Source organism: Lepus europaeus, chromosome 2, assembly GCF_033115175.1.
Source record: "Lepus europaeus isolate LE1 chromosome 2, mLepTim1.pri, whole genome shotgun sequence".
Lineage (NCBI taxonomy): Eukaryota > Metazoa > Chordata > Mammalia > Lagomorpha > Leporidae > Lepus > Lepus europaeus.
In genome coordinates, this window is record NC_084828.1 from 107,795,238 (window position 1) to 107,819,575 (window position 24,338).

The following is a 24,338-nucleotide window of genomic DNA, read 5'->3' on the forward strand; positions in this document are numbered from 1 at the left end:
AGCTTGACCCTCAAAACCATATATTCCCCCTGATCCTAGCAACCCCTCCTTGTGGCTTTTTGCCTTTATAAACCCTGTTGCTTTGAGCAATGAGAGTTTTTTAGGGCATGAGCCTGCTCTCCATCTCCGGCAGTAAAGGACCATCAAATTTTTATCAATGTGTGGTGCTCCTATGCTTGCACTCAGGTACAACAGTAGCATATTATAAACATCTGAAAACACAACCCAAATAGACGGCAAAGTAAAGCTTCCATTCTTGCAAAGAATTCAGAATTCCATGAAATTGATTAAAATGATGTTGAACAACGGCTCCCATCTTTAGTTAAGTGTTGAGATTAGGTAAAATTGAAAAAGAAAAAATACATAGGAATCAGATAAATTAACAATACTAATAAGCAAGAATGATGACCCTACAAATGCCTCCAAAAAGGAACCGGCTTAAATATTAAAGAATTTTTAAAAATTCCTGTGAAAAACTGATACTTTGGATTAAAAATTCTTTTTTTTTTTTTTGCTTTTTCATGAAAATGATGCAGTTTTGATGATATTGCACACAGGTAATATTACTCAATAGTGTTGTACTCTGCTATCCTATAGTTTCATCCAAGAAAACATGTCTTCGAGGCGGGAGGGCGGGTAGGCGGTATGTATCCGGGCTGTGAGGTACTGCGAGCCTCGGCGGACCTTGCTGCCCCTTGTCTCTTTCACACGTGAGGAAGCGATGTGGAGGGGTGGAAAATGGCAGAACTGCAGATGTTACTAGAGGAGGAGATCCCGTCTGGCAAGAGGGCGCTGATAGAGAGTTACCAGAACCTGACCCGGGTGGCGGACTACTGTGAAAACAACTACATACAGGCTACAGACAAGAGAAAAGCTTTAGAAGAGACCAAAGCCTACACAACCCAATCTCTAGCTAGTGTTGCTTATCAGGTAAATGCACTGGCCAACAATGTACTCCAATTGCTGGACATTCAAGCCTCCCAGCTTCAGAGAATGGAGTCTTCCATTAATCATATCTCACAGACTGTGGATATTCATAAAGAGAAAGTGGCTCAAAGAGAGATTGGTATTTTGACAACCAATAAGAATACATCAAGAACTCACAAAATAATAGCACCTGCAAATATGGAGCGCCCTGTAAGGTATATTCGGAAACCTATTGACTACACAGTTTTGGATGATGTGGGCCATGGTGTCAAGCATGGAAATAACCAGCCTGCAAGAACTGGCACATTGTCGAGAACAAATCCTCCTACTCAGAAACCACCAAGTCCTCCCATGTCAGGCCAGGGAACGTTGGGACGGAATACTCCGTATAAAACCCTGGAACCTGTTAAACCCCCAACAGATCCTAATGACTACATGACAAGTCCTGCTAGGCTTGGAAGTCAACATAGTCCAGGCCGGACAGCTTCTTTAAATCAGAGACCAAGAACACACAGTGGAAGTAGTGGAGGTAGTGGAAGTCGAGAAAACAGTGGAAGTAGTAGTATTGGCATTCCCATTGCTGTGCCTACACCATCGCCACCAACAGTTGGACCAGCAGCCCCGGGCTCAGCTCCAGGTTCCCAGTATGGCACAATGACCAGGCAGATCTCTCGACACAACTCTACCACTTCTTCGACATCTTCTGGAACTCCCTCTGTGACTGCTCAATTTTCTGCTCAGCCTCATGTTAATGGAGGTCCAGTTTATTTTCAAAATTCAATTGCTGATAGTCCAGCGCCCCCGCCACCACCTCCGCCGGATGACGTTCCTATGTTTGATGACTCTCTGCCTCTACCACCACCACCTCCAGTGGACTACGAAGACGAGGAGGCTGCAGTGGTCCAGTATAACGATCCATATGCAGACGGGGATCCTGCCTGGGCCCCCAAGAATTATATTGAGAAAGCTGTTGCAATATATGATTATACAAAAGACAAGGATGATGAGCTGTCCTTCATGGAGGGTGCAATCATTTATGCTATAAAGAAGAATGATGATGGCTGGTATGAAGGAGTCTGCAATCGAGTGACTGGTCTCTTCCCTGGGAACTATGTTGAATCAATCATGCACTATACTGATTAGATTTTTGCTTTTAAAGTAGGATCTTATTACTCAGTCATACTGTGGGACTATTACGATTAACAGAATTGTCTTAATATGTTTTAAAATGTGCCCATATTTTCAGGACATGCCGTTTTATTGGTATAATTGAATGTCTACCTATAAGCATAAATCATTGAGGCAGTTTGTGTATTGCTAAACAGCAACTTATACAAGAGGCTGTCCCTGATCATGCTTATGTACTTACTTACACAATGTGAACTTATGACCAGCCTAAATATTCTGGGGCAGCGGGGTATAATAGTTAATGAATTATATGATTCAGATTGTATCATTACATGTTTCAGTGAGCATGGTTACTAATGCTATGTCAAACTAATATTAAAATCAGAAAACTTAAATGCTGGTGCTGGTCATACTTTTTTGTTTAGATTCTCTCATTTAAAAAAAGTACTGTTTAAAGCATGCATAAAAATTTATGTGCTGAAATATACTGAAAAATTCCAAGATGCTTCTAATTTGTGTGCTATTTCCCTGGAGTATTCACACTTAGGTCTCCTGAAATAAATTGAGTCTCTAAGTTCTCCATGCAAAACAAACAAAAGGCTAATCTGTAATAATTTGTACCTAAGTTTTTTAATGAATGAAATTTGAATTATAAATTTTTTCCATTCATAAATATATAAGTGAAAAAAAAAGAAAAGAAAACACGTCTTCTTTATACCAAGTCAACTCCCCTACACTCAGCGCGTAGTTGCCGTTCATCATATACATTTTGTTAATATTCACATGATTTTTTTCATTGTGTGCTCTCTATTACAAGAGGATTAATTAATGTTGGTCCATTGGTGGCCCCATTTATCCTCAGATGGGAAACGTATCATTGAAATCTGTTGTATGTGAATAACATTAGAGAGTGAGTTTATTTACTGCACCCACATCCTGTATCAGGCACTTTTCCAGGAGGTGCCTCACTTTGTAGATAGCATAACAGAGGCACAGAGCAAATAAGTGCTCTGCAGAAGTCACGGTGACGATGTTTGAGTTCATGTCCGGTGTTTGAGTTCATGTCCGTCTGCCTCCAGAAATCAGCTTAGAGGCTGTTGCCTGCCAGGGCTCCCCAATCAGAGGCAGCCAGAAACCCAAGGTGAATCCTTTTACTCTTCAATCCTCTGTTCCTTGAATGAGAAAACGAGGTCTGCACTGACTCTTCCCGGGCAAGAACTGTGCTAAAATATGCTTCGTGCCTGCTGAGGGCATACACAAGTCGCAAAGCACCTTCTCATCCACCCTATTTTGTGCTCACTGCCACCCTACAATATAGTGGGGAAGCGGCAAGCGGGCAAGCGTGCTCCGGGGCTCCAAAAGCTGCAATGGCCTGGCCAGGTGTTAGGCAGGAAGTTAGAAATTAACCCATGTGTGCGTGAGGGGAGCCTGAAGACCAGCACCTGCTGCAGAAGCTCCACAAGCCCAGCATCTTGCACATCCAAGTCCTGCTCAGACCCTGATAACCTTCCAGGTGGTCCCAGCCCTTCCCCCAAGGAAAGCTCCCAGGAGAATTCTCTCCCCTCAGGACCAGATGGGTTCCCTGACCTGATAACATGGGGCAATAAAACCTTCACAGAGGCCCTAAGGGAAGCCCCCCTGCTCTGCCCGGTGCCAGCACCTCTGGGGAGGAATCTGTCATTTACCCTCCACAAACCCCTTGTCACAGAGGAGGAGGAGGGAAAGGAGAAACCTGGCCCCCATTTCCTTTATAAGCCCCAATCTAAACAAAGACTGGGTACGCTCAGCCCTCTGCTCTCTGCTGAGCCGCCCGCCTGGCCTGCGCAGGTGTATTCTCTCCGTTCAGCCAGGTACCTTCCCTTTCTCCCAGTCCTAGCCCCAGTAAAACCTTATTACTTTGCTCTCTGTCTCATGCCTGAGTCCTTTCTTGCATGAAGACAAGAAGCCCACGGCTTCCACAGCTCTTTTCTCCGGTGACACAGGGACCCTCAGCTCAAATGCAGCGCTGCTGAGCCTGGCAGTGACTCCTCTATGCTGCCGGTACACTGCTGTTTTCTCTGTACTTCGCCCACTTCTGGCATGAGAAAGAATGAGAAATTTACTGAGAAATTTACTGATAAAGTTAACACCTAAACATCTTCACCAAGCACATGGCCCTCAAACTGTGTGACACTTTCCCAGTGCATAACTTAGGCGCGTCCTTCCTGAGAGTGGTACCCACAACACCAGCAAGAGGGAGCCTGGAGATCACACTTGCCCTCCCCTTGGAGTCAGAAGAAGGTCCTGGCTCAGGAACTTTGTATTATTCAGATCCATCCGGGTTCTCAGTCCCAGGTTAAGTGTGCTCTTTAGGGGAGCTGATAGAGGAAGGTACTAAACACAGATCCTGCAAAAATTAACAGCCCCTGAAGTTATTTCCTTTCAGTTGCATTTGTCAGTTTTACTTTCTGTTTCTTAGAATTAGCTTCCATTGTTCCTCTGTATTAGCGAAGACCGAGACAATAGCAATAATCCAGCTGGAATTCGTAAGTTTGTTTATTTCTCCTAGAACGCTAGGTTCTTCAGATCTCTAAGGTTTATTCCCATAGCCCTGAAATTGATTGGATTCATCTCACTTTTGGGGCCTGGGCTCTACTTCCCTCACCAACACACCTGCTCCCTCTCCAGCTATCACTAAAGAGAACACAGCAAACAACAGGGTTACATTTGGACCCTGACCACCACAAGGCAAGAAAGACCACAAAATACCTCGATCCTGCACAAATGGTAAGGGAGAGCAGTAACTGGAAATAAAAACAATCGACTCAAACCCCCTCATGCGTATTCTGAGTTTGGCTGTATCAAAAGCTAGGGTTTTATTTGCTTTTGTTTTTGCATTATTTTCCCCTATCAATAAGGAAATCAGTTAGGATTTTCTCTCCATGCTGAGTAAGTGTTTGGGGTTATGTCTCAAGTCAATATAACTTTTGTTCAGATTCTTGGGCAAATATGAAAATGAACTATTCTGCCGTCTTAAAGTTAAGTAAAATGTTTTCTGAAACACTCCGTCTAGTCACCGGGAAATTCCAGATTAATCTTCTGCCAAGTGTAGTTGATTTATGAGTCACTGTTAGCCACTCAAGTGAGCGGTGCCTGGATGCCTGCACTTGCTCAACTGGGTTCAGACACCGTCATGCCTCCACAACGTCTTCATCTGATCGACAAAGAGTCGAGGGAGAATGTGGTTTCCATGTAAGAGAGCCACTAGATAACAAAGACACTTCTGCAGCTTTACCAATATAGACATGCGAATCAGTGAATAGTGTCCTACATATACATGCACACATATATGTGAACACGTATACACATATGTATACACACATGCATATATGTACATATGCATACATATATGCGTGTGTGTATATAGATAGATAGCTCCTTTCCTCCAAAGAACTCAAAATATGTTTTTTCTCCTTGCTTGCATTTTCCTTGTCAGAAAAGGGAAAAAGAGGAGAAATCAAAACTGCCGTTCACCTGAGGTCACCTGGTGAAGTCAGCCCAGCTTGCACAGTTAGAGCTGCCTCTGTAAGCTTTTGAGACTTGTGGGAAAACATTAAGTCCTACTACACATGGGCCATAATGACCTTAGGGCACTTAGCACGGATGTGCCTAGGTGGAGTTCAGGAATTTCCAGAAGTTCAAAGGGAAACAATAAATCCGCCTTGGTTTTTTCCATGCAGTGAACAAAGCAAGCACAACACCCACATCCCCAGGATGTGTGCAGCGCTCCAGATTCCCCTTCCGCAGCTCATCCACACAAGACGTTTTCAGAACGGGGTCCCTCAGAACCATGTCCCCAGGTCTGGGCAGCAAATGGAACTGGAGCATTGTCTATCTCTGAGCCTATTTCTGTTCAGCCCCAAACAAGGAGAGGCAAAGGCTTTTTGAAAAAGTTTGCCATTTGATGGCCAAGGTTAAAGGGAATCCATGGGGATATTTAGTGACTAGAACTCATTTCCTTCTCTTTCATATTTCAGGGTTAGAGCCTCGAAACTTCAGTTCAGGGGAGAAAACCCCAGGCAACTGCCGCTGCTGCTCAGCTTCAGGCCCCCCAGGGTCCTGCGAAGAGAGCCCTGGTGCCCTGCCAGAGGTGAGAAAGGAATGGCAGCCAGACCCAGGAGAGGGAAGATTCGTCGATTAGCTCATCCCTCGTCCTACCGCGGCAAATGAAAGAAAATGAAATCTTTTAATTTAATGCTTTGCCTGCCTTGACAAGATTGAATTCGTCCTGCTTTAAGAGAAAAAAATGAAAGTCAGCATTAAAAGGGGAACTGACTTTGTGTACAAATCAGTATTCATAACCCCGAAGAGTCTCTTTGAGAAATTATTATTACAAAAAGAAAGGTGAATTGGGGAGAAAAATTTGTATGTATATATATATATATATTATAATTCTATGTTAATAATAAATAATTCTGTGTTCTTTGCCATTTGTATTTCTTCTAGCAAACACATTAAGAGGTGTTTTCTTTTGTTCAGGTCTAAATCCTTTTCATGTATATCTTCCTTCTTTCTTCTTTGTTTTACTTTCTTCATCTCTAATTTAATTTCCTGAAGATAGAATCAGGAAGAGAAAGGAAGAAAAAAGTTAGATGAGTACTGACAATGCTTCTAAGAACTTCCAGTATTTTAACTGGAGTAAGACTATAGAAAGACATAGGCTTGGATGTTCCTAGTTCAGCTGGAAAAATCTGCTTTAAATATTCAGTTTAGTCTGAGATAAAGTAGTGAGCTAAAGGTTCATCTTCCAGAAGCAAAAAAACCACCAGGAACACTCTCAAGCCAAGCCCACTCCCACCTTCTTTGTGTGAAAATGTACCTTTGTCATTGCACATCTGTGCACGCACACCAAGCAGGATGTTTGCTCACTGTAAATGTTTTGCCAAATTTGGAGCCTGAGCCTGATTTCCCAGCATTAGTTACGTTTTCCTGAAGTTCACTTTTGCTCAGCTCTTTCAGTTTTGTTTCTCGTTATTCCAAATGAGATAATAGAAACTGAAGCTAGGATTCAAGTCCTCTCATTGTATATATCCAGAAAATCAGAACTGGTGGCTTGCTCAAGCCCTCCTCATCCCCATATAGACATTTTATGAGTCTTAAAAAGTGGCCTTATTCTGGCTTTAAACATTAGGTAAAATTCCACACTCTTCAATTATTTGGTGAAAGTTATTATCTCTAATTACACTTACAGCCATCTGGGAGTCAATTTTATTAAGTCAAATGATTGTTCATGAATGGAAAATATATTTAAAGACAACTTAGACCAGTGTTCCTCTCCTGATTGGACATGATAGTCAACATATTTAATAAGTGGCAGGGCCCAGGCACTAACCTAGGGGTGCAGATACCAGCCATAAACACCTGTCTAAGTGAAGCACGCATCCTAGGGCAATAATTACGCCTTGCCTTGCCTTGCCTTTTTAAAATTTATGTATTTACTTGAAAGGCAGAGTTACAGAAAGGCAGAAGCAGAGGCAAAGAGAGAAAGGTCTTCCATCTGCTGGTTCACTCCCCAGACGACCACAGCTGGGTCGATCCAAAACCAGGAGCCAGGAGCTTCTTCCAGGTCTCCCATGCAGATGCAGGAGCCCAAGGACTTGGGCCATCCTCCACTGCTTTCCCAGGCACATTAATGGCAGGGTGCTAGATCAGAAGAGGAGCAGAAGGGACTCAAACTGGCGCCCATATGGGATGCCGGCACTGCAGGCAGCAGCGTTGCCTGCTACACCACAGTGCGGACCCCAACAACCCCATTTTTAATCTTCCTTCGAAAATTAAGAATTTGGTAAGATGAATCATAAATAGATACTTAAGAAAATAAAAAATGTAAGGAAGAGAATATATATTTGGAAACAAGGTAACTAATATCTTATGAACCAGAAAATAGCTACCAGCATTTATACAGAGAGTCTGTCTAATGTGACTGTATCAGCCAGGGCAGATTCCCAGTGCAAAATAATTCAGGCAAAAGAAAACAGTTTATTGGTTTTCAAAACATAAAAGTCCAGGAGGGTCCTCAGGTGCAATTTAATCCAGATGGTCAAGAGAACAAGTCAGGAATGCCTCTATGCCTCAACTCCGCATGCTTCGGTGTGGACTTCATCATTCTTTCCGAGAGGGAGTGAGACTGCCATGTGCTCTAGGACTATGGTCTACCATGTTAGAAAGGCATGAGAAAGGAACTGATCCATTCAGACTGTAACAAATCTTCCAGACCTGACTTTTTCTAATTAGACCAATGTGGGAATAGAATCATGGATCAAAGAGGGTTGGGTAGCTTCCTCATAATAAATCAAGTTGTAAATATCTAAAAGAAGAATGGCTATTGGACAGACCCAGACTTTTTTATTTATATATCAAGTGAATCTCTTAGCTCCCCAATTTTCACATACATTCTTTTCCTCATATAAACAATCATCAATATTCTTCCCACAAATATAATTCACCCATCCACATACAACTCAGGACATACAGTGTTCCTCTTCTAGCAAGAGAGACAACCTAAGGCTGCACCCAGTTGCTGCATAAACTCTCCGGGATCTCTGGCAGGTACACCTTTCTCCTAGGTCTTTATGCTATAGCACTCTGGACTAATGTCTTCATCCTTTCTCTTGATCCCCCCACAAAATATAATGTCAGCAAAACAGTATGACCATCATAAAAATCCCTTCTGGAAGTAGGAAAATGGAATATGAGGGTTCATAGGATCAGTAAACTTTACTAGGAAGAGATAACAAATATTCCCTGACAAGACAATAGAGTTTGTTTCTTAACCAGTTTGGCTCTGCCTAGCTCTGCCCACTGATCACTACTCTGTCCTTGGCTGAGATGAGCTTCAGCACGAATTCACTTTCTGGAGGATATATACTCTATTAGCCAATTTCCAGTTACTATATTTTTTGAGGTCTAGGGATTGCATGAGGGATTTTGTTTGCTTGTTTTGTTTTGCTTTTTTGTGTTTTTTTTTTTTTTCCAGGTTTTGGAGTTTCTTTGGCAACATATCTTTAAAGTTTATAGGCCTCTGTTGATTTACATTTGTTCAACTTCACAGACATGGAATATTTGTGCCTTTTGAGTTAAGAGCCAAGTCTGATGGATTTTGCCATGTAACAACAGGTTCTATAGCTTCATCTACTCTGCAAGTTTTCAGTATTCTGGTAGTGGGGCTCTGGGCAGTGCAAAACTGTAGTCTCAGTTAAAAAAACAGGTCTCCTTCCACTCACCCATATTACATCTCATGAAATGTTTTTTTACAATGGGGGAGTTGTCAACTTTGTCAATAAAAAAAAGCCAAAATGTTTGTTGGGGACGGAAGAATCAACTTTCTTCACATATCATCAGTCTTATTTCCAAACACATTTGCCTTCATTTGCTTCTTCTAACTTTAGATTGGTGCCGAGAATCTGGATTTTAACTCTGCAAAGTTCAACAAGCCCACCTGCAACTTAGTCATTTGAACTTTGGGACAGAGACCAAATCTGTCTTTCTTACAAAATCCACATTTCCTTTTCCTGGCCTTTCAGGCCAGCCACATGGGAAAAGAGCTTGTCACTTGTAAGAATTTACTAAAACTCGGGGCTGACACTGTGGCACAATGGGTTAATGCCCTGGCCTAAAGTGCTGACATCCCATATGGGCACCAGTTCGAGCCCCGGCTGCTCCAATTCCGATCCAGCTCTCTGCTGTGGCCTGGGATAGCAGTAAAAGATGGGCCAAGTCCTTGGGCCCCCGCATCCACGTGGGAGACCTGGAAGAAGATACTGGCTTCTGGCTTCGGATCAGTGCAGCTCCGGCTGTTGTGGCCAATTGGGGAGTGAACCAACAGATGGAAGACCTCTCTCGCTCGCTCTCTCTCTTGGCCTCTCCTCTCTCTGTGTAACTCTGACTTTCAAATAAATAAATAAATCTTTAAAAAAAAAAAGAATTTACTAAAACTCGCAGGACATAGCCAACATATCCTAAAATGCTATTTTCCCACCACATCCCCCCAAGTCAAGTCTTGGCACAAGAATATGTAATTTCATTTAAAAACAAAAAAACAAGCAAACAGAAAATATTTGTAAAAGACATGTCTGGGCTGGCGCCGCTGCTCAATAGGCTAATCCTCCACCTTGCGGCGCCAGCACACCAGGTTCTAGTCCCGGTTGGGGCACCGGATTCTGTCCCGGTTGCCCCCCTTCCAGGCCAGCTCTCTGCTGTGGCCCGGGAGTGCAGTGGAGGATGGCCCAAGTGCTTGGGCCCTGCACCCACATGGGAGACCAGGAGAAGCACCTGGCTCTTGCCTTTGGATCAGTGCGGTGCGCCGTCCGCAGTGCTCTGGCTGCAGCAGCCATTAGAGGGTGAACCAACGGCAAAAGGAAGACCTTTCTCTCTGTCTCTCTCTCTCTCTCTCTCTCACTATCCACTCTGCCTGTCCAAAAAAAAAAAAAAAAAAAAAAAGAAAAGAAAAAAAAAAAGACATGTCTGATCGAGAACTGTTAGCCTCAGTTCATAAATAAATATTTTTTTCAAGATTTATTTGTTTATTTGAGAGGTAGAGTTATAGACGGAGAGAGGGAGAGACAGAGAGAAAGGTCTTCCATCTGCTGGTTCACTTCCCAAATGGCTGCAATGGCCAGAGCTGGGCTGATCCAAAGCCAGGAGCCAGGAGCTTCTTCTGGGTCTCCCTTGTGGGTGCAGGGGCCCAAGCACTTGGGCCATCTTCTACTGCTTTCCCAGGCCATAGCAAAGAGCTGGATCAGAAGATGAGCAACCAGGACTCAAACTGGTATCCATATGGGATGCTGGTGCCGCAGGTAGAGGCTTAGCTTACTGTACCACAGCATCGGCCCCCATAAAGAAATCTTAAAAATCAAAAACAAGAGGGGCCGTCACCATGGCTCACTTGGTTAATCCTCCGCCTGTGGCGCCGGCATCCCATATGGGCACCAGGTTCTAGTCCTGGTTGCTCCTCTTCCAGTCCAGCTCTCTTCTGTGGCCCGGGAAGGCAGTGGAGGATGGCCCAAGAGCTTGGGCCCCTGCACCCGTATGGGAGACCAGGAAGAAGCACCTGGCTCCTGGCTTCAGATTAGCACAGTGCCAGCCATAGCGGCCATTTGGGGAGTGAGCCAACGGAAGGAAGACCTTTTTCTCTGTCTCTCTCTCTCACTGTCTATAACTCTACCTGTCAAATAAAAAAAATCAGAAAAGATCAAAAACAAGATAACAAAAACTTGGTCAAATGGGCAAAAGGCCTAAACAGACACCTCACCAAAGAAGATATATGGATAATATTATGCATATGAAGAGATGTTCAGTATCATAGGTCATTAAGGAATCTCAAATCAAAATATCTGTGAGATATCATCACACACCCATTTACAACGAACCAAATCTAAAACACTGACAACACCAAATACTGACAAAGTTATGGAGCAACAGGAACTTTTCATTGTTGTTGGAAAGCAAAATGGTGCAGCTACTTTGGTGCAATGGTTTGAGTGTGTATGTGTTGCCTAAATTTAGATGCTGAAATAGTTACTCCCATAGTGACCATAGTAGAGGTAACCTTTAACAGTAATTAAGTGATAAGGGCAGAGACCTCATAAATGGGATTAATGCCTTTATAAAAATGACCTCAGAGAGGTTTTTATAAAGCTGGTCTCTTTTGCCATGTGAGGACAATGACAGAAGGCACTGTCTACGAGCACAAGGTCCTCACCAGATACTACACCTGCCAGTGTCTGATCTTAGACTGTTCAGTCTCTAGACTTGTGAGAAACAAATTCCCATTGTTTATAGCCTACTTAGCTCATGATGTTTTGTTACAGCAGCTCAAACACACTGAGACAGTCTGACAACTTTTTGCAAAACTGAACAGACTGTTACCATATGATTCAGCAATCATTCCTTTGGAATTTATGCAAAGGAGTTAAAAAACAAGGGCCCGTGTTGTGGAATAGCAGGTTAAGCTGCTGTCTGAGGTGCTGGCATCCCATGTGGGCAATGGTTCGATTCCCAGCTGCTCCACTTCCAATCCAGCTCCTTGATTATGTGCCTAGGAAAGCAGCAGAGGATGGCCCAAGCATTAACTGCTCCCTGCATGGGAAGAAGCTCCTGGATCCTGGCTTCACCCTGGCCATCGTGGTCATTTGGGAAATGAACCAGCAGATGGAAGACCCCTCCTCCCTCGAAACTCTACCTTTTAAATAATAAAATAAGTCTTATAAAAAAAAAGAACTGAAAACTTAAGTCTACACAAAACTGCACACAAATATTTATAATAATTGTCAAAAACTGGTAGCAACCAAGAGATATTTCAGTAGATACGTGGATAAATTCACTGTGTTATACCCAAAGAAACTTTATTCAATGTTGAAAAGAAATAAGCTACCTACCCATGGAAAGACATGAAAGGGGCCAGCATTGTGGCATAGTAGGCTAAGCCTCCCCTGCAGCACCAGCATCCCATATGGGCACCGGTTCCTGTCCCAGCTGCTCCTCTTCTGAGCCAGCTCTCTGCTATGGCCTGGGAAAGCAGTAGAGGATGACTCAAGTGCTTGGGCCCCTGCACCCTTGTAGGAGACCTGGAAGAAGCTCCTGGCTCCTGGTTTTGGATCATCCCAACTCCAGACATTGTAACCATTTGGAGAGTGAACCAGTGGATGGAAGACCTGTCTGTCTGTCTCTCCCTCTCTGTGTTTGTAACTTTGCCCCTCAGATAAATAAATAAACAAACAAACAAATAGACATGAAGGACATTTAATACAACACATTGCTTTGTAGAAGAAGCCAATCTGAAGAGGCTACAGAGTGCATGATTCCAGCTACATGTCACTCTGAAAACTACAGAGGCCATGACAAGATCAGCTGTCAGGGGTAGTTGAGAGGGAGGAGTAAGCAGAGAGGATGTTGAGGTGAGTGGATCTATTCCATGCAATACTGCACCAGTGGGTACATTTTATATTTGTCAGAACCCATGGAATGTACAACACCTTGAGTGAACCCTAATGTGAACCATAGACTTTAGGTTGCAAAGGTGTAGCAATAGGGGCCAAAATTGTGACACAGTGGGTTAACCTGCCTCCTGTGACACTGGCACCTATATGAGTGCTGTATCAAGTCCAGGCTGTTCCACTTCCAATCCAGTTACCTGCTGGTACACCTGTGAAGGTGGTGGAAGATGACTTAAGTGCTTGGGCACCTGCACCCACGTGGAGACCTGGCTGGAGTTCCAGACTCCTGGCTTCAGTCTGGCCCAGCACTAGCCACTGGGGCAATTTGGGGGAGTGAACCAGCAGAGGGAAGATTTCTCTCTCTCTTTCTCTCTCTTACTTTCACTCTCTCTTTGTAACTCTACCTTTCAAACAAATAAATAAATCTTTCAGCAAAAAAACAAAACAAAGACAGTGCTTATTATATACCAAGAGGGTTTTTTTTTTTTATGTCTGTTAAATAACAGCAGCTGGTGACCGTTTAGCCGGTTTGTCACCTATCAGAGAGCTTCCATTTTGAGCCAGGATAGAAAAGTGTTCACTGTGCTGTGATAGTTCAGAGTCCATCCCCATGTAAAGACCTCATTTCCTCAGACTAGCTTCTAGAGTGATTCCTGCTGTTTGAGTTATTCAGGATCTCATTTCAAACTGGCTGAATTCCAAATGAGAATACGCTTGTTGACTTACATAACTGAAAAGTCTAGAGATCAGAAAGTATTCAGGCATAACTAAGCCCAAGTTCTTAAAAGAGGCAGTCAAGTCTCTCTCTCTCTCTTTCTCTCTCTCTCTCTCCTCCCCCACACCCCACTCTGTGTTACCTCTTTCTCTTGAGGGCTGACTCTCCCCATGAGTGGTCCTGTGATTATGAGCATCTGTAGGCCCAGCTTGCATCAGTCAAGCCATACTCAGAAGAATGTTTCTTTCTCAGCAAAACCCAAGCTGCTGTCTCATGCGATAGACTACACCTACTTGTCCATGGCTAAAACAATTTTAGTTCATTATTTCCAAAATTGATTTCCAGGTCACTGGTGCCCCATGAGATGATTGGGTAGTAGGTAAACACTTAAGTGGGTAGATGCCAGAGGATGAGGGGAGGGGAGGAACAAACAGGCAAGAGGATACTGATGCTCAGAGCAGTGACAACATTCTCAGATGATATTGTGATGGTGGATGCCAGTCACCACACATCTGTCCAATGTCTAATTCTGTATAAAGTTCAGTGTATACTAAAAATGGGAACTGCATCACTTGTCCTTTTTGTTAAAATTAGGCTAATCTGGGGGTAAGGCATGCTTAGCTTTAACCCTCCGGTAGTCTGAAGTCTCTACTGACACTTCACCTAGCCCATGGGGTGAAGTGAAGCAGAAAAACAGTCACGACTGCAAATAAGGGGAAACTTGGGAATACTTTTAAGTCCCTCAGGGGTTCTAGAAAATCTGTCTCATATGGATGCTCACAAGGCAGCTTTTGAAAGGAAGTCAAGATGCCACAAATGATATCTGGTGATTTCACATCCCATTTTACAGTTGATAAATTCAGGATTTACTCCTGAGAATGTGAAAATATTTCATATCATCTATCTTATAGCACCTCAGGGACTACCAAATTTATGTAAATAAAATATATATGTATTTAAAGTGTAACTTTGAAAATCCTCCACTTGAGGAAAAAAATATAATTCAATATAAAATAAAATCAATCGCATGACTTCTCACAGTTAAATTCCTTGTCAACTGAAATTATGTAACTTTTGCTCCTTTTGATTTGTTTATTTGAAGTTGATTTCTAAGAGGAAGCAAGCTTCCTTCTTAAGTTTAATTCAAATTCTATTCCAGGAACAAACAGAAGCTAGGTTTCTTTCTATATATATCTTCTTAAGTATCGCTTTTGCTTCTCTTGTGGTTTCACTATGAGAAGTAACTCAAGGAGAAAGAAGGCTGTTATATTGCATTTTTCTTTTCTTTCTTTTTTTTTTTTTTAGCTTTCATTTAATGAATATAAATTTCCAAAGCACAGCTTATGGATTACAATGGCTCCCCCCCCCAACTTCCCTCCCACCCGCAACCCTCCCCTTTCCCGCTCCCTCTCCCCTTCTATTCACACAAGATTCATTTTCTTTCTTTCTTTCTTTCTTTCTTTCTTTCTTTCTTTCTTTCTTTCTTTCTTTCTTTCTTTTTTTTTTTTTTTTGACAGGCAGAGTGGATAGTGAGAGAGAGAGAGAGAGAAAGGTCTTCTTTTTTGTCGTTGGTTCACCCTCCAATGGCCGCTGCGGCCAGCGCATCTCGCTGATCCGAAGCCAGGAGCCAGGTGCTTCTCCTGGTCTCCCATGCGGGTGCAGGGCCCAAGGACTTGGGCCATCCTCCACTGCCTTCCCGGGCCATAGCAGAGAGCTGGCCTGGAAGAAGGACAACTGGGATAGAATCAGGTGCCCCAATCAGGACTCGAACCCGATGTGCCAGCGCTGCAAAGCAGAGGATTAGCCTGTTAAGCTACGGCGCCGGCCAAGACTCATTTTCAATTCTCTTTATATACAGAAGATCAGTTTAGTATATATTAAGTAAAGATTTCAACAGTTTGCCCCCACATAGCAACACAAAGTGCAAAATACTGTTGGAGTACTAGTTATAGCATTAAATCACATATATTGCATTTTTAAACTTGAGGGAGTTCCTGAAAATTTCTTCAGATAAGTAGGATATAGGGTAATTTTCATTTATATGAAATAACATATAATTACCAGAGAGGATTCTGAGAATACGATAGAATAGACAGCACCAAGAAGCTGTCTCCCCACCTAGACACCAGTTGTATTGCCAGAATCTGGTGTTACTGTTCTGGAACTCTGCAGTAGCTTGAAAGTGTGAAACCTCTGAGGGAGGACTTGGGTGGTAAACTGTGCTCAGTTTCAGTCAACTTCAGCCCTACCATCCCCATCCCTCAACTGTCTGGCAGGCCACTGTGCACATATGTTGAAGCTGCTTACAGGAGTCAAGGACCCTTTCCTTCCATTCCTGGTGATCTGTATTCTGATTTCTGACCGTTGCTTCTCAACATGAAGATGCAGACAAAGGTAGCAGCCATGGTTGTTCCTCCATTCATTGTAGCAAGTCACCCTCACACCCACTCCATGGTCAAGGTGACTTCCATAGATTGTTTGTTTTAGTGTTAACTTATTTATTTTCATCTCTTTGAAAGGCAGAGTGATGGGGTACAGGTGGGGAGGGGGATCTTCCATCCACTGGTTCACTCCCCAAATGCCTGCAACAACCAGAGTTGGCCCAGGCCAGAGCTAGGAATCTAGAGCTCCGTCCAGCTCCTGCACAGGGGTGGCTGCTTCTGCCTGCCCTCCTTTAGCAGGAAGCTGGATCAGAGCAGAGGAGCTGGGACTCTGATATGGGACGTGGGCATCCCAAGCAGAGGCTTAACCTGCTGCATCACAGTGTACGGCTTCCAGGGGATTTAAAAGGTAAAAGTTCTTCTCCTTTCAGTTCTCTCCTTTATCCTTTTGGGAAACAGGTATTAAAGTCGTGGGCATTTGAAAGCAACCATATATAGAGCAGAAATCAGGAAGTTGCCGCACATGACCAGGGAAGGCATATTTTCAGAAAAGACCTGAGAAGACTCAAAGTTTATACCTGAGGCTGATCTTCAGCACACAGGCACCTTGCATCAATTTTTTAAAATTAAAAAATAAAAAATATTAGCAAACCCTGGGAAAGGGTAAAAATCTTTTTTTTTTTAAAGATTGACTTATTTATTTAAGAAGGAGTTACAGTTAGACACACACACACACACATACATACACAGAGGTCTTCTACCTACTGGTTCACTCCTCAAATGACGGCAACGGCCAGAGGTGGGCTGATCCAAAGCCAGAAGCCAGGATTCTTCTGGGTCTCCAAAGAGGGTGCAGAGGCCCAAGCACTTGGGCCATCTTCCACTGCTTTCCCAGGCTATTAGCAAGGAGCTGGATCAGAAGTGGAGCATCCAGGACTCAATTGGTGCCCATATGGGATGCTGGGGCCACAGGAGGACATGTAACCTGCTACACCACAGTGCTGGCCCCAAAGGTAAGAATCTGATTTTCAGGGGACCACTTTATTAGGCTCAAATGTCTAATTTGCAACAAAAAATCCAGTAAGTATAAAAAGAAACAGAAAAATATACTCCATTCATAGGAAAAAAATCAACAAAAGCTTTCTTGAAAAAGATCTGGTAGCAAATTTATTAGACTTTGAAATAACAATTTTACTTTATTTATTTTTTATTTATTAAACAGAGAGCTCCCATCCACAGATTCACCTTCCAGATACCTACAGTGCTGAGACTTGGCCAAGCCAAAGCCAGGTGTGGAACTTAAGCCACAGCTTCCACACAGGTGGAAGCCAAAGCCAGTGCCAAGAATTGAAGTCAGGTACTCCTATTAGGGTGCAGTCTTCTTAACCCCTAAGCTTATATCCATTCCATAAAATAGCTACTTTAAGAAGACTCAGAGAACTAAAGGAAGATATGGAGACAGTGATGAAAACAAAGCAAAAACAAAATTGAAATGCAGTCTTGTCTTTTTAAAAAATATTTATTTGAAAGGGGGAGTTACAGAGAGAGAGATTGATTGATCTGGTCCACTCCCCCAGTAGCTGCATTGGTCAGGACTGGGCCAGGCAGAATCCAGGAGCCAGGAGCTTCATCTGGGTCTCCCACATGAGTGCAAGAGCCCAAGGACTTAGACCATCTTCTTCTGCTTTCCCAGGCATATTAGCAGGAAGCTGGATTGGAAGTGGAGCAGCCAGGACTCAAACTGGCACCCATATGTAATGCATTACAGTGCCGGCCCCAGTCTTGTATTCCTTATCAATGGTGGTACATTATGAGAAAAGCATTGTTAGGTGATTTCATCATCGTGCAAATGCCAGAGTATACTTTCACAGACTCAGACAGCTACAACATGGTTAGGCAATACCATCTTGTGAAACCACCTTTGTCTATGCAGTCCGTCATTGACCAAATAATCATTAGGTAATACATAAATTTATTAGCAAAGAAAGGAAAATCTAAAAAGAAATTCCATGACATTCAACAGCTTAAAAGCACAACCATTGAAATAAAAAATTCACCTGAGAGATTCACAGGCATATTTGAGCAGGCAGAAGACTGAATCAGAAAACTTGAATACAAGGCAATGGAAATTAAAGATTCTGAGGAACAGAAAGAAAAAAGATTAAAGAAAATGAACAGAGTGTAAGGGGCCTGTGGGACACCATCAAGCAAACCAGTATCTACACGTGGCAGTTCCAGAAGCAGAGGAGAAAGAGAAAAGGACAGAGAGCATATTTGAAGAAATAATGGCCAGAACTTTCCAAATTTGGTGAGAGGTATGAACATGAATATCCAAAAGCCCAGTGAACTCTAAGTATGATGAACTCAAAGAGACCCACACTGACACATATTATAATCAAATTGTCTAAAGTCAAAAACAGAAAGAAAATCTTAAAATCACCTAGAAAGTGACTGGTCCCATGTAAAACACCCTGAGTAAGATTACCAGCAGATTTCTCATCAGAAACCGTAGAGTCCAGAAAGCACTAGGCTGATGTATTTAAAGCTCTAAAAGAAAAAAAAAAATCTACCAATCAAGTATTCTTTATCTAGCAAAATGGCCCCTCAAACGTGAGGGAGAAATTAAGATGTTCCCAAATGGGGCCGGTGCTGTGGGCGCAGTAGGTTAATCCTCCACCTGTGGCACCGGCATCCCATGTGGGCACCGGTTCTAGTCCCGGTTGCTCCTCTTCTGGTCCAGCTCTCTGCTGTGGCCCAGGAAGGCAGTGGAGGATGGCCCAAGTGCTTGAGCCCTTGCTCCCACATGGGAGACCAGGAGGAAGCACCTGGCTCCTGGCTTCGGATCAGCGCAGCTCCGTCTGTTGCGGCTATTGGGGAGTGAGCCAATGGAGGGAAGACCTTTCTCTCTGTCTCTCTCTCTCACTGTCTTTAACTCTACTTCTCAAATAGATAAGCAAAAATCTTTTTTAAAAAAAGTTCCCAGATAAACAAAGGAATTTGTTACCCTAGATCTTCCCTGAAAGAAATGTAAAAAAGAATCCCAAGCTGCAGGTTGAAATGAAAAGATACTACATGATTACATGAAGTGTATAAAGAAATAAAGCTGTCAGTGAATGTATTATTTTTTTTCTTTTCTTTCTTTCTTTCTTTCTTTCTTTTTTTTTTTTTTTTTTTTTTTGGACAGCCAGAGTGGACAGTGAGAGACAGAGAGAAAGGTCTTCCTTTACTGTTGGTTCACACTCCAATGGCCGCTGCGGCCGGTGCGCTGCAGCTGGCGCACCGCGCTGATCCAAAGCCAGGAGCCAGGTGCCTCTCCTGGTCTCCCATGTGAGTGCAGGGCCCAAGCACTTAGGCCATCCTCCACTGCACTCCCAGGCCACAGCAGAGAGCTGGACTGGAAGAGGGGCAACTGGGACAGAATCCGGCGCCCCGACTGGGACTAGAACCCAGTGTGCCAGCGCCGCAGACGGATGATTAGCCTAGTGAGCCACAGCACCGGCCAGTGAATGTATTATTGTAACGACAGTTTGTGATTCCATTTTTAAAATGTAACTTATGAGGCTAATGCAATTAAAAACATTTTGTTTTTGGACACAGAATGTGTAAAGACGTAATTTTGTGACGTTGATAATAGAAAGGAGTAGGGATAAAAATGTAAAGGAACAAACGAGTTTAAGTTAAACTGGCATAAATCCAAATTAGTCTTATAACTTTAGAATATTAAATGTAATCCTTATGATAACTACAAAGAAAAGAAAATGAGAAGGAAATGTGAACATTTCACTACCAAAACAATAAGCTGAACACAAAAGAAGAGAGTAATGCAAAAAATGGTAAACACAAAAAGCTGCAAAGAATGCAGAAAACAAATCCCAGAATGATGGAAATCGGTCTGTCTTCATCAGTGAGCCTTCACAAACAAGTCTGTTCTGACACGAGCGACACCACAGATGAACCCTACGTACAATAAACCAATCACAAGAAGACAAAAGCTCTGAGTCCACTTATAGGAGATACGAAGAGTAGTTAAAAATCATAAAGATAGAAATGGAAATGGTGGTTGCCAGGGAAAATGGGCATTTATTGTTCAATGTTCTAAACAAGGTTTCAGTTTAATAAGATCAAACGTGTCGTGGAGATGGATGGTAATTATGGTTACACGACAAATTGAAGACTGCACACTAAAATGAATATACCTAATATCACTGAATTGAACACTTAAAAAAAGGTTAAATGGTAAATTTTATGTTATGTGTATTTTGGCACAATAAAAAAATTGGAAAATTTTTTCTTCCACCATGAAAACGTGAAATCAACTGCTACTACTCTATATAGATGATTACCCTACATGATAAATCATTCTGAATCCTAATTGTCTATTTCCTTTTATTACAGATTTCTTTGTTTTGTCACTAACTTCTGCTTGTTGTTTGTTCTTATATTGTTGAAACAGGACATGGAAGAGCTCATAGATTCTGTCCTTATCATTAAGGCAAAGAAAAACAGAACACACATAAACAGTCTCTAAAAAGCAGAGGGAAATAACAGATAAGATTAAATAAACACATTTAAACTAAGGAAACAAAGAAAATGGATATAGACTTAACACTTTATTGTGTACATATGGAGTGTTATTTCTCTCCATATTCTCTCTTTTATATCCAGGGAGACTCTAAGATTTCATGGAAAAATGGAACTAAAAGATAAGTTTATGCTGGCACCAACAGTTTTTGAAATCTATGCATTTTTTCCACAGCATGCATTTTCCATGAACTTTTTGAGGTCCCTCATGTATGTTTAACAATCTGAGAGTTGAATGACCTCTAGTCCATCCATCACGTAAGTGACCATTTTTTTGACGCCGAAAGAGCTGCATCACCATTCAGCCGCTAGAGGATCGATCTCAAAGGCAAAAAAAACTAGCAGACCTTATTTAAAAGTCTTCAGAATATTTTATGTATTCTGACATTCTGCCACAGTAGGTGATTTATCTCGTAAAATAGACTGGAGCTCATGGGAAAGTTATTTGGATAACTTGTTTCTTGAGAACGAGAAGACAGAAAGGTCTTGCTCAATAGTGGGAGAGGCTAATCTCCTGAGAAAGCATAAGGAGTCCAAGGATGGGGGGAAAAGCTGATAAAGCAGTGAGGGATTAGGCAGCTGTCAGTCACATCTGCACCCTTTCCTGTTCAAGCATGCTCTAACCACAAGTTGCAATATCCAGTGCTGTGCTGAGCTGGGATAAGGAAGGGTCGGTCTAAGGTCCTCTGTTCATACGTGCAAAGTAGAGAGCTGAAAGGTTGGGAAACAGCCAGGCCCTCAGAGGTGGGGCCACAGTAACAAGAAGCACTGCTTATAATCCAGTGTTGCCTTGATGCTGGTCACAGGAGCCACGTGGGTCCACCATGCTTCACTATATAGTAGTAGTAGTAACACTTTATCAGGGATGATTTACATACAGCATTTCTGATTTCATACCAACAGTGGGAGGCTAGTATTATTTTGTCTTATATATCCTTCGAGAGTATTTATTTGAGAAGTAGAGTCACAGACAGAGAGAGGGAGATACAGAGAGGGAGGTCTTCCATCTGCTGGTTCACTTCCCAAATGGTCGCAATGGCCGGAGCTGGGCCCATCCGAAACTAGGAGCCAGGAGCTTCTTCTGGATCTCCCACATGGGTGTAGGGGCCCAAGCCCTTGAGCCATCTTCTGTTGCTTTCCCAGGCCATAGCAGAGAGCTGGATTGGAAGAGAAGCAGCAAGGACTATAGTCACCACCGATATGGGATGCTGGCACAGCAGGCAGAGGTTTAACCCACTACGCCACAGCACTGGCCCCAAGGCTAGTATTATTATATCAGCATTTTACAGTAAGGTCTAATGAGATTCAGAAGCAACAAAATCACTCAGCTACAATAATGGCTAAGCTGGGATTCTACCCAGGTACTGGGCTCTTTGTTTCCAAATTCTCTGCTTTTTACATATCTATACAAAGCAAAACACACATGCTAAATATGTAGCCTTTTGTTTAGCACACCCTAGGGTACTCCATGCATTTTAGTTCCCTTCTTCCTGCCTGTGACTTACCTGTTGAAAAAAACACCTGGCTTTGCTTTATTCTTGGGTCTGATTGTTGGCCAGTTTATTTTATAAATTACCACACATTTAGTGCCTTAAAACAACACAGCTTTTTTTCTAGCTTACTGTTCTGAAAGAAGTCCAAAATAAAGGGAGAGACAGAAAGAGATATCTTCCATTCATTAGTTCACTCCTTCCTCAAATGACCACAAAAGCCCAGAGCCAGGAGCCAGGAGCTTCTTCTGGGTCTCCCATATGGATGCAGGAGCCCAAGCCCTTGGGCCATCTTCCATTGCTTTCCCAGGCCATAGAAGAGAGCTGGATTGAAAGTGGAGTAGCTGGGATTCAAACCCATGCCCTTATGAGATGCTGGCATCCCAGACGGCAGCTTTACCCACTGTGCCACAGCCCCAGCCCTGCTTTTTCCAACTTCAGCAGACCGTCTACATTCCTTGGCTTGTGACCTCACGTCTCATCTTTTTCTTTCCCTGCTCCCCATGTTCTAACCCTCCTCTCTCCCTCATATAAATCCTCCATGATGGCACTGGGCCCCCTGGATAATCAGGGATAATCTTTTCATCACCAGATTCTTTATTTAGTCTCACAAAGTCTCTTCTGCCCTGAAAAGTAACATATTCCCAGGTTCTGGGGACTATGATGTGAATATCATTGGGGCAGCCATTATTCAGCCTAGCTGAGCATCTTTGTATTTTTAAGCTATAATATGGTGCAGTCAAGTCTTCAGAGAAGAAAGTAAAGCATGAATCACTGAGGACACAAAGCAGGCTCAACTGGTACAGGCTTAGTTAGAGGAAAGCAAGGGAAAGAGAATGCTCAGAGCTAGCCCCTTACGTAGGTCCATCTTATGTGGCTGAGCAGGGGTTGAAAGACTGCATGCACAAAGACTGCTCTCCCCAACTTATTCTTTTTACCCCCCTACATTGGAGCGGTATTCAAGAAGCAAGGGAATAAGTGTCACTTTCACCCCACCCTCAAATCCAGCCACAACTCTCCCATCTCCTTTTTCTCTGTCCATCATCCTCTCTCACCCTTCTCTTAATTCCAGTATAGTTCCTACAGGTTTCATCCTTAATCCTCTTTTCTTCTCATTCTAGCCACCATCCCCAGTAAGTGTCTCCATCCCAGGCACTTTAAAGATTTCCAACTGGGGGCACGGCGTGGTGGCATAGCGGGTAAAGTTGCCTGCAGTTCTGGCAGCCCTTATGGGTACCAGTTCAAGTCTCGGCTGTTCTGCTTCTGATCCAGCTCTCTGCTGAGGCCTGGGAAAGCAGTGAAAGATGGCCCAGGTCCTTGGGCTCTTGCATCCACGTGGAAGACCTGGAGGAGACTCCTGGCTCCTGGCTTTGGATTGGTACAGCTCCAGCCGTTGTGGCTTTTTGGGGAGTGAACCAGCAGATGGAAGACCTCTCTCTCTCTCTCTCTCTCTCTCTCTCTTTCTCTGCCTCTCCTTCTCGCTCTATGTGTAATTCTGACTTTCAAATAAATAAATAAATCTTTTAAAAAATATTTCCAACTGGTCAAATGTCATCTCAGCTGGACATCCCATAGGCATTTCTACATAACCCAAAGTAAACTCATATTTTCCCCTCTTAGTCTGCCTCTTCCATGTTTCATCTTTGATTAATAACTGGCACTTGGATTCTGATGAGCACTTCATTCACCTTTCATCTACCAGAACTGTCCACACTTCCAAATCTTAGACATATTTACATAACCCTTCCTATGTCGCAAGATTTCCTGTCTAGAAGCTCCCCTGGTTACAAGAAAACCATGTCAGAGGTGGGTGGTTGGCATGGTGGTTAAGACACTGGTTAGGATACCACATCCCATGTCAGAGTGCCTGGGTTTGAGAACTGGCTCAAGCTCCTGAGTCTAGCTTCCTGCTAATGCATACTCCAGAAAGCAGTGGTGATGGCTCCAGTTGCCGGTCCAAGATTGGGGAGCTGGATGGCCTAGCCTGTGTAGGCATTTGGGGAGTGAACCAGCAGATGTGCCTCTCTCTATGTCCTCAAATAAATAAATTTAAGAAAAGAAAACTGTGTCCCAGAGCCAACATTGTTCAGGTTATTAACTGCACAACCATAAATGGTGCTTTTCATATCATAGATACAAGAAT

At 43.1% G+C, this 24,338-nt stretch overlaps 1 protein-coding gene and 1 pseudogene across 4 annotated transcripts; both read left to right on the forward strand.

Moving 5' to 3' along the window:
- Nucleotides 1-710: 710 nt before the first annotated feature.
- Nucleotides 711-2,174, forward strand: LOC133774138 (abl interactor 1-like). Of its 4 annotated transcripts, XM_062211780.1 has the most exons (3): nucleotides 711-855; nucleotides 1,024-1,313; nucleotides 1,434-2,174. In XM_062211780.1, the coding sequence occupies exons 1-3, from the start codon at nucleotides 739-741 to the stop codon at nucleotides 2,068-2,070; spliced, it is 1,044 nt and encodes a 347-aa protein (XP_062067764.1). In that variant the 5' UTR covers nucleotides 711-738; the 3' UTR covers nucleotides 2,071-2,174. The 4 variants fall into 4 exon arrangements, with proteins under 4 accessions (XP_062067764.1, XP_062067752.1, XP_062067757.1 ...); XM_062211768.1 differs by having other exon boundaries at nucleotides 711-1,313; XM_062211773.1 differs by having other exon boundaries at nucleotides 711-1,295.
- A 3,053-nt stretch (nucleotides 2,175-5,227) lies between these two features.
- LOC133751484 (gamma-taxilin-like) overlaps nucleotides 5,228-24,338 on the forward strand; it is a 95,402-nt pseudogene continuing 76,291 nt past the window's right edge.

Excerpts from the sequence above, each read along its gene's own strand:
- LOC133774138 (XM_062211759.1), top strand. The coding sequence starts at position 739 with ATGGCAGAACTGCAGATGTTACTAGAGGAGGAGATCCCGTCTGGCAAG.